Source organism: Gossypium hirsutum, chromosome D03, assembly GCF_007990345.1.
Source record: "Gossypium hirsutum isolate 1008001.06 chromosome D03, Gossypium_hirsutum_v2.1, whole genome shotgun sequence".
NCBI lineage: Eukaryota > Viridiplantae > Streptophyta > Magnoliopsida > Malvales > Malvaceae > Gossypium > Gossypium hirsutum.
Window position 1 is genome coordinate 44,980,381 of NC_053439.1, and position 9,759 is coordinate 44,990,139.

Genomic DNA, 9,759 nt, shown 5'->3' on the forward strand with positions numbered 1-9,759 from the left:
TGATTTCATGTAAGACCATGGTTGGGCTATTGGCATCGATACGGGATTACATGTAAGACCATATCTAGGATATGGCATTGTTACGGAATTATGTATGCGAGATCCCCGAGTATCCTGTAGTATTCCAAATGGTTCAATGGGAAAAGTGGATAAAACATGGTTATAAGTGATGGTACAACGGAAGCAAGGTATTCGTGACAGAAATCAACAAGTAAGTGAAAGTTAAGAATGAAAGTACGATCGAGTTAAGTAAGAAAGGTACATACGGAGCCTATGTGAGAATCGAATGAAAGTGAATTGGTGAGTTCATACCATATCATGTATATAAAATGAGAAAGGTATGCATTTAAATATGTTGTAAACCAAAATGTGCTCATTTGGCTATATGGAAGTATGAATTGAATGTTATATGAGAATTAAATTGATAAACATGTGAAAGCTAAGGTTAGTTATGTAAATGATTATATGATTGAGAATGAAATGAAATATGATCTATGTGAATTGTATAGACGAAATATGATATGTGTTATGAGGACGTTTGGAACTGGAAACGAAAGTTTATGAAATGTATGGAAGAAATCATGAAAGAGTAAAATTTGCAATAAAACAGTTCTGGATAGCAGCATTTTTATAACTTTGAAAAATCACTAAAAATTATTAGAATCGCATTAGAGGTTGAATAAGACATGAAATTGAAGCTTATTGAGTCTGGTTTTACATAGAATACACCATGTAAGCAAAAGAATCTTGTATTATGAGATATTTAAATTTTTGTGAGATAAGGTTAGAATGATTTTGAAATCCCCTATTCTGACTTTGGAAAATAATAAAAAATTGTATAATAAGAATTATGGGTTAGAATTTATATGATTAAAATTTTTAATGAGTCTATTTTCAAGAAAAACAAACGATAATATCATCCGAATCTCGTACTAAGAGATAATTAATTTTTAGAGAAGAAGGGTCGAAACTGTTAAACAGTAGAACAAGGACCACTTTGAAGAATTAACTGTACTTATTGGCTAAACCAAAAATTCTAAAAATTTTATGGTAAGAAGATATGTGAGTCTAGTTTCGGGAAAATCAAGCAGATCTTAATTTGGAGTTCCGTAGTGCAGGATATAAATAATTTAGTGACTATGACTCGAGTAGACAACTTGATGTGAAAACATGAGTAAATAGTGGAACTATGTGCAATTTTAATTGTATTATCTTGAGAACCTGTTGTGAGGATTGGTAAAAGTAGGTTAATAGATTGCTTATATTTACATATCAACTTACTAAGCTTTATAGCTTACTTTGTGTTACTTTTCTATGTTTATAGTGTTCCGAAGGCTCGCTCGGATTGGAAATTGTCGGAGATCCCATCACACTATCCAGTTATGGTTTCAGTAATTAAAAGATTTGAAATTTTGGGTAAGTGGCATGTATAGGCTAGTTGGTTTGTTAAGTGTATAAGTGATTTTGGCTATTGATGCCTACATGATTGAAATGTATTGAGCCATGAGATTTGGCTTGTTTATAATGGGAGGTTTGATATGTAGATGGCCTTATAATTGATATGTGATTGTGGTTATGTGGTAAGCTTTAGTAAATTTATTGATGCATTAGTGGAAGTGTCCAAATTGATATTCACGATTGATGAATAATGATATTTATGTGTTTGTTTATATTGGTATTGAGAGGTTAGGTTGCAATTGAGATGATGAAAAATGAATGGAGTATTTTAGGTCTAAAAAACATTGATTTACATGCCTTGTTAAATTGATTTAAATAATGATTGTTTGGTTAAATAATAAATCATATTAATTTGGTATGTTTGTGGTTAGGCAAAAGTTTGTGTATGAATAGATGAAATGGTTGAATTGGTATGGCATGTTTGATGTAATTGTGGTTAATGTTTGATGCATGAATTCACAATGTTTAAGCTGCCTATTGTGTATAAAAATGGTATATTTTGTGCTTGTGTAGGGTTGACCCTTATGGTTGCCTATATTCATCCACACGGCTGTTCACACGAGCGTGTGACGTCTGTTACTTAAAAAATTCTTAAAATTTCAGAAATTTTTATGTGTTACCAGTTTAGTCCCGAACTTTCTTAAAAGCATGTTTTAGATCTCGTAGACCTATTTAAGGGACAATGTGATTATGAATGAATGTGATATGATGATACATGATCAATGTATATGAAATGTTTGTATAATGATGTAAATTGTTCGGTAATACCTCTTAACCCTAGTCCAGTGATGGATAAGGTTAGGGGTGTTACACTGCAGCGGGGGGAATAGCAAGAAATCGAGATGGGGAGTCGATTTTGGGATTTAATAGATATTTGGGGAACTGTTCCATTTTTTATGCTGAGTTTTGGGGCATCTTGGATGGCTTGGTTCTCTTAATTGATTGTGGATATACTAGCGTTTTCATTCCAACTGATAATATTGAGGCTGTTAAAGTTATTTAGGAGAGGCCTTTAAATGGCTCTAATTTTGATTTGATCAGGAGAATCCATTAACTGCTGATGCGGATTAGTCACTAGCACATTTGGCACATCTCTAGAGAGGACACGTCTCCCTACTAAGGGGGACGGTTTAGACTATGTTATTACTTTAAGTACTCTTTTTGTCACAAAAATAAAAAATAAAAAATTCAATCAATATTACTTTTATTATTATCACATAATAATGTTGGTCAAAGGGTATTTTCATCTGTCTAAATTTTCTTCCAAACTTATCCTTTTATATATATTATAAATAATGATAATATTATTTTACATTAAAAATATTATTATATTTTAAATTATTTAAATTTATAATAATTTTTATTTTATTAATAAATATAATGCATTTAAAAGTTTTATAAGATATCAAAAATATAAATAAAATATTATTTTTAATCTAAATTTAAAATTTTTATTTTAGTCATTTTTATTTTAGTCTACTTCTTACCTATTCAACAATATTATTTTATTCAACTAAATAATTTAATTGTTATTACATGATTATTCCATTTAACCAACCAAACTATTGTTATATACGTTATATTTTATTGCAATTTTATTTCCTTCCAACAAAATAATATTTTATTCCAGTTTTATTTTATTTCATCAATTTATTGCAATTTTATTTCCTTCCAACAAAATAATATTTTATTCCAGTTTTATTTTATTTCATCAAACCAAACATGTTGTAAATGTTTAAATTTTATTATGCCATGGGTTCAAAACTTACAATGATTTGGTTTTGTTGATTCTATATGAAAATTGGAAAGATAAAAAATACTCTCGTAATAATATAACTTACTTTGTATATAGAAAGATATTTTTATTTGTTTTCTAATTGAGTTGGTATTTAATTGACTCGTGATACTACTTTATCTATATCACTGATTGAATTGGTGCTACAAGTGAATTGAGCATTAATGAGTATTGACTAAAACATCATTTCTTTACAAAGTAAATTATATAATTTTTTATTTTTTTATATCTTTTATATATAAAAAAACGCATGCATAATTAAATTTAAACATAAGATATCATTTCAAACAAAACCTTATTTTTATAAATATACTTGTTATATAATTTTAGTTTTTTACTATATGAGAACTTTCTCTTATATAAAAAAAACATCGACACTGGTCTAAATGCACAATTTTTTTTTTCCAAAAATTATATAGGAATAGTTAAATTTGAGTTTTGATATCTATATTATGTTCAAATTTAAGATTTAATTTTTGTATTTTAATTATTGACATAATTTAGTAACTCAATCTTACTTAGTTTAAATATTTTATTCTAATTAAAATGCTAACGTAAATTTTTAAGAAATATTAATATCGTTAAAGTTCATTATAATGTCAGATTTTTATTACATGGTTACCCAATAAATATTTTTAGTTTCAAAATATCACACTTACAAATTTAATAGAACAATTAGATCCGAATTTTTAAATATAAAAACTAGAAGAACTAATTTACTAAAAGTAAAAATATAAATATTAAAATTTAAATGTAGTAAGAATAAAAAACTTGAACATATTTGAGTATTAAAGTTTTATTATTTTGGTGGAATGGTATTTAAACATGAAGTGGGTGGGTGGGAAGTATACTAATTTTTATTATAAAAAGAGAAAGGGGTGTGATTGTTATTATTTTACTATTTTTACCATTTAAAACCAAAATTCCAGAAAAATAACCAACATTGGAGTACACAACAACACAGTACAACCTAGAGTTGTTGAATGGCAAAGCCCAGCTGTTTATAGAGCGCGTTTGAAGCACGCTCGAAAAACATCACAACACCGGAATCACGACATCTAAGGCCAAGCTTTGATCAGAGCGCTATTGGGTGAACAACAACAACAGCCCCCACTGTCTCAAACACTGGATTTTCTGATTGATTTGACTGAATGTGCCATCATAAAAAGCCCCACACGCCATTGCTTCTAATCCATCGCTCTAGATAGACTTGCATTTTTGTTGGGAGTCAACGTAAAGGATCGAAATTTATAGCCAAACATTTGTTCAAATGTTGGGACGTCCACTGTTAGATGGTTAACCAATGTACTGCAAACCATGTTTGTACTACATTTACAGTACATGAAAATCTTGCCACTAAATCCTTCGGTTGGGTTTGGTAACCTCTGCTTGCTTTATATAGAAACTAAGCGATTGTTTCCCAAACTGCGAATTCTTTGAATAGCTGATTTTGGGGGTCATCTTGGTTCAGATTCTGAATTGAATGCCCTGTTTTATTACATTCAATTGAGAATTTTGGCTTTTCCCTTGTTCTGGGGCTTGTGGCTTGCTCATTGTCCTTTGGGTGTTTTATTTGGCTTTTCCCTTGTTCTGGGGCTTGTGGCTTGCTCATTGTCCTTTGGGTGTTTTACACTATATTTGGATGTTTGGGATATCTTGTTGTATTTGCAGCTTTTTGCGGGTCAACTATCAATAAGGTCAGAAATGAGCTCATTATTGTGTTGTTCATATGGTATGTTCTAAAATTACGCTAAGAAAACCAGAAAACCAAAGCCCAACTTGACGTTGTTTAATGAATTCTACTTGTCATATAACGGTGAAGAGTTTGAAGAACCAGATTTGAGGCTGTGTGCAAGATTTTTTTCCAAGGTCTGGTCTTTGCTGAGGTAAGAATTTTCATGGCTGCATAGGCTGTCGATGTAGTTTCATTGCACTTTTCTTTTTATATATATAACTTTGATCAGGACATGAAAATGAGGTTTTTGTGATGAATTGGACCAGATTTTATCCCACTGCCATTGGGAACGATGAACATGGAAGAGATGAAGGAGATTGAGGGAGTTGAGAGACAAGATTCAGAAGAGATGAACAATGAACAAGAGGAGTTGAAGAGGATTGCTCCCTGGATGAAACAGATAACCATTCGAGGACTGGTTGCTAGCCTTCTTATTGGGATCATATACAGTGTGATAGTAATGAAACTCAACCTCACAACAGGGCTAGTACCCAACCTCAATGTCTCGGCTGCTCTTCTTGCCTTTGTATTTATTAGGTCTTGGACGAAGCTGCTTCAAAAGGCTGGAATTGTTTCAACTCCATTTACCCGACAAGAGAATACCATAATTCAGACCTGTGCGGTTGCTTGTTATAGTATTGCTGTTGGAGGTATATGCCTTCTTTTATTTGTTATATGCAATTCATGTTCTCTTCCTGTTTGGTAAATTTTATTGATTATTGGATGCAGGTGGTTTTGGGTCTTATCTATTGGGTTTAAACAGGAAGACATATGAGCAAGCAGGCATTGGTACAGAAGGCAATAATCCTTGGAGCATCAAGGAACCTTGGATTGGTTGGATGGTTGGTTTTCTCTTTGTGAGCTGCTTTGTTGGTCTTCTGGCATTAGTTCCACTGAGAAAGGCATGTGTATTGATTGATTCTCTTTTGACCATAACATATAATAATCCCAGTGGTCAAGCATGATTTCCATTTTTTTTTTTTTTTGGTTCTCTCAGATCATGATAATTGACTACAAGTTGTCTTATCCAAGTGGAACTGCTACTGCTGTTCTCATTAATGGATTTCATACTCCTAAAGGAGACAAGATAGCTAAGTATGAAAATAAATTCTGAATCCATATCCATTTGGCAGCTTGTGAGTGTGGGAGAACTCAATTATGTAATGATTCATCTTGCAGGAAGCAGGTTCATGGGTTTGTGAATTTCTTTTCACTTAGTTTCCTCTGGGCCTTCTTCCAGTGGTTTTATGCCGGTGGAGATAAATGCGGATTTGCTCAGTTTCCTACATTTGGTTTGAAAGCATGGAAAAATTCGTGCGTTCTCTACTTTTATTATCTTCTCCATGTGATGTGATCATGTTTCCATAATGATTGATTGGAACAATTCAAATTTGCAGGTTTTACTTTGATTTCAGCATGACTTACATAGGAGCAGGAATGATATGTTCACATCTTGTAAATTTATCTTTGCTTCTTGGGGCAGTGCTTTCTTGGGGAGTAATGTGGCCACTAATAGGTGGGCTCAAGGGAGAGTGGTTCCCTGCAACTTTACCAGAAAGCAGCATGAAGAGTCTAAATGGTTACAAGGTCCATGGAGCTTTCCCTTAATTATATCTTGGCACCAATATTTGTACTCATTTCACACTAGTTTCCATATATCATGCAGGTTTTCATTTCTATTGCTTTAATCCTGGGCGACGGGCTCTACAATTTTCTGAAGATACTATTTTTGATTGCTAGAGGCATTCATACCAATGTGAAAGTTAGAAGCCTTAAAATATGTAAGCCATCAACTTCATAAAATGTGGCTAACTTCATGATTTGACACGCTGCACAACATTACTAACTTCCTTTGCTTGTTATGTAGTTTCCCATGAGCAGAAGCAGCAACAGATCGATCTTCAACGAAACGAACTATTTGTAAGAGAGAACATTCCAATTTGGGTAGCATGTGCAGGGTACACCATTTTTTCAATAATTTCCATCGTTGTAATCCCTCTAATGTTCCCTGAGCTGAAATGGTACTATATAGTTGTTGCTTACATCCTCGCACCCTCTCTAAGTTTCTGCAACGCTTATGGTGCTGGTCTAACTGACATGAACATGGCCTATAATTATGGAAAAGTAGCCCTCTTTGTGCTTGCTGCCATGTCCGGAAAGGAAAATGGTGTGGTTGCTGGACTCGTTGGTTGTGGACTGATTAAGTCCATTGTTTCTATCTCTTCCGATTTGATGCATGATTTTAAGACTGGTCATTTAACTCTCACTTCTCCAAGATCCATGCTTGTCAGTCAGGCAATCGGAACTGCCATTGGCTGCGTTGTAGCTCCTCTGACATTCTTTCTCTTCTATAAAGCTTTCGATGTGGGGAACCCTGATGGTGAATATAAAGCACCATATGCTCTCATTTATCGAAATATGGCAATTCTAGGCGTGCAAGGCGTCTCGGCACTACCCCACCACTGTTTGCAGCTCTGCTATGGGTTTTTTGCCTTTGCCATAGCAGCCAACTTGTTGAGAGATTTTAGCCCCAAAAACATTGGGAAATGGGTTCCACTTCCAATGGCAATGGCCGTGCCTTTCCTTGTCGGTGCTTATTTTGCTATTGATATGTGTGTGGGGAGTTTGGTCGTGTTTGCATGGCACAAGCTAAATGGCAAGAAGGCTGATTTGATGGTTCCTGCTGTTGCATCCGGCTTGATCTGCGGAGATGGCTTGTGGCTTCTTCCTTCATCTATTCTTGCTTTGTTTAAGGTTCGTCCTCCAATCTGCATGAGCTTCTTCGCATCGACGTAGACTTATTTCCGAAGACATATAGAGGTAGAATAAAGACAGAGGCTTTGTTAGCTACATTTAGCATAAATCGAATGTAGTAGTTGGATATGCATTCAACTTATTACCGACCAGTATAGTGTCTGATACACAAGCTGTCTTTGAGTGCTAGGTAAAAGGCAATATTGAGACACACACACACACACACACACACACACACACAATCACACACGCATATATATAGATCTCTAAGCTGGTCTAATTTGACATGCAATTATTTGAGGCTGAAGTGGCAGGAATAGTTAGTTTTGATGTATGTCAGTAAGAAAAACAAAATTGTAATAAGAAGTCAGTTTAGGTGAAGAATAAACATCAACATCCCACAAATGATTCAGAATATGTAACTTTGCTTTCTATTTTTAGTTGTATTGCTGGATAAAAGGTTTCCTTAAAGCTTTACTGTTTTCCTATGAGGACATCTAATTTAAAGAAACAGCCGAACTTACTCACAACTCGAATGCAATTCCTCACTTTCCAAATTCCACACGGTTAATTCAAAAAAAAAAAATTCCCACAAAGTTTAAGCAGCAGCTTTTCTTTTTAAATCGTTTCTTTGCGGCTATTGAAAGCTCCATTCCAAGCTAAAAGCTTGAAATCTCAACCACAATGGTAGTCCAAATCAGGTTACTTAGGCAAAATCACATTTAACAAATAAATGCTTAAAGGATTCAATTTTGCCATCATAAAGAGGACATCTAGTTGTCACATATAAGGATCTTCTTGCCAATTCCTATTTAATCAGGATGCTCCTGTGGCACATATTTCATAGGAAAATAATAAGCTTATACGTCAGTTTAAATCTTCAAAATTAACTCAGCCTTTGATTTGTGGGTTTCCTGTAAAATTCTCATTTGAATGCAACTTCCATGGTAGAATATAAGCTATTAACGAGAAATTCCCTTTAGCATCATATTTGTCATCACCTCCCCAAAGGCGAAAGAAATGACTTAAAAGATCACGTCAAGCTTCCTCACAAAAGGTTATGATTCTTTGATCCTACTGCCTTCCCTTATTCATTAGGACCCTTTCTGATTTATGAATATTTACATTATGTTTTAAGAAGATATACTCATTTGAAATTGAAGGTAACTCACAGTTTGCCCAGATTTGAACATCTTTCTCAAACATTATATCAAATAAAGACATTTTTGTAAGTAAAACCTGAGTTCAAATATATAAGAAATCAAAAGCTAGTGCGTTGGGATATGTATGTAACATCATTCAAAAATAGACAAAAAGTAAACATAGTCACAAGTCGTTTGTCTTTGTGATAAATGACTCAACTAGCATGAGATAAAATAGGATTATATTGGGAGAGAATATTTATCCCAAAGAGATTAAAGATATCTTATGAGAGTCACACACTTATGACAAGGCTGTTGGACAAACAGGGGCGAGCGTTCGATCGAATCAAATTGAATGAAAAGATTTTGAGTTAATCGAGTTGACGAATTATATTTTATCATCCTAACTCGATTTGAAATTTTCTCGAATCGAGTTGAGTGAGATGAAATTCGAACCGAATTAAATCGAATATATTTGTTCAAGTTAAATTTTTAAAAAATGACTTTGAGTCTTTGTAACAACTGTCATCCACCGTAATCAAATTTGTTATTAACTTTCATCCCCTCATAATTTATTTATTAATCTTTTATATACGGGTTAACTTCTTTGCATGCTTTGTTGCTTCAATTATCTTCTGATTCTTGCCACTATGTATTTTGAAATTAAAAAAATATATTAAATGTAAAAAATGTGATTTTTAATAAAAATTATCTTAAATAAAAAATGAGAAATTGATACGAGCATAACATTTTAATACGAATATTTTATGGCAACATCAATAATTCAATTTTAACAGAAATTTATAAAGATTCAATATGATTAAACAATTCAATAATATAAATAGTATAAAATGTAAATTTTAATTTAATAATAT

The 9,759-nt window shown here is 32.9% G+C and overlaps 1 protein-coding gene across 1 annotated transcript; it reads left to right on the plus strand.

Moving 5' to 3' along the window:
* Window positions 1-4,160: 4,160 nt before the first annotated feature.
* Window positions 4,161-8,159, plus strand: LOC107928753 (metal-nicotianamine transporter YSL3). The gene is made up of 9 exons (XM_016860010.2): window positions 4,161-4,950; window positions 5,076-5,139; window positions 5,255-5,638; window positions 5,718-5,890; window positions 5,986-6,083; window positions 6,168-6,302; window positions 6,386-6,575; window positions 6,655-6,769; window positions 6,856-8,159. The coding sequence occupies exons 3-9, from the start codon at window positions 5,281-5,283 to the stop codon at window positions 7,782-7,784; spliced, it is 1,998 nt and encodes a 665-aa protein (XP_016715499.2). The 5' UTR covers window positions 4,161-4,950; window positions 5,076-5,139; window positions 5,255-5,280; the 3' UTR covers window positions 7,785-8,159.
* Window positions 8,160-9,759: the final 1,600 nt, after the last annotated feature.

Coding starts and splice junctions, on each gene's coding strand:
- LOC107928753 (XM_016860010.2), top strand. CDS start 5,281: ATGAACATGGAAGAGATGAAGGAGATTGAGGGAGTTGAGAGACAAGAT. Junction 5,639..5,717: donor TTATAGTATTGCTGTTGGAG/GTATATGCCTTC, acceptor TATTGGATGCAG/GTGGTTTTGGGTCTTATCTA. Junction 6,303..6,385: donor TTGAAAGCATGGAAAAATTC/GTGCGTTCTCTA, acceptor TCAAATTTGCAG/GTTTTACTTTGATTTCAGCA.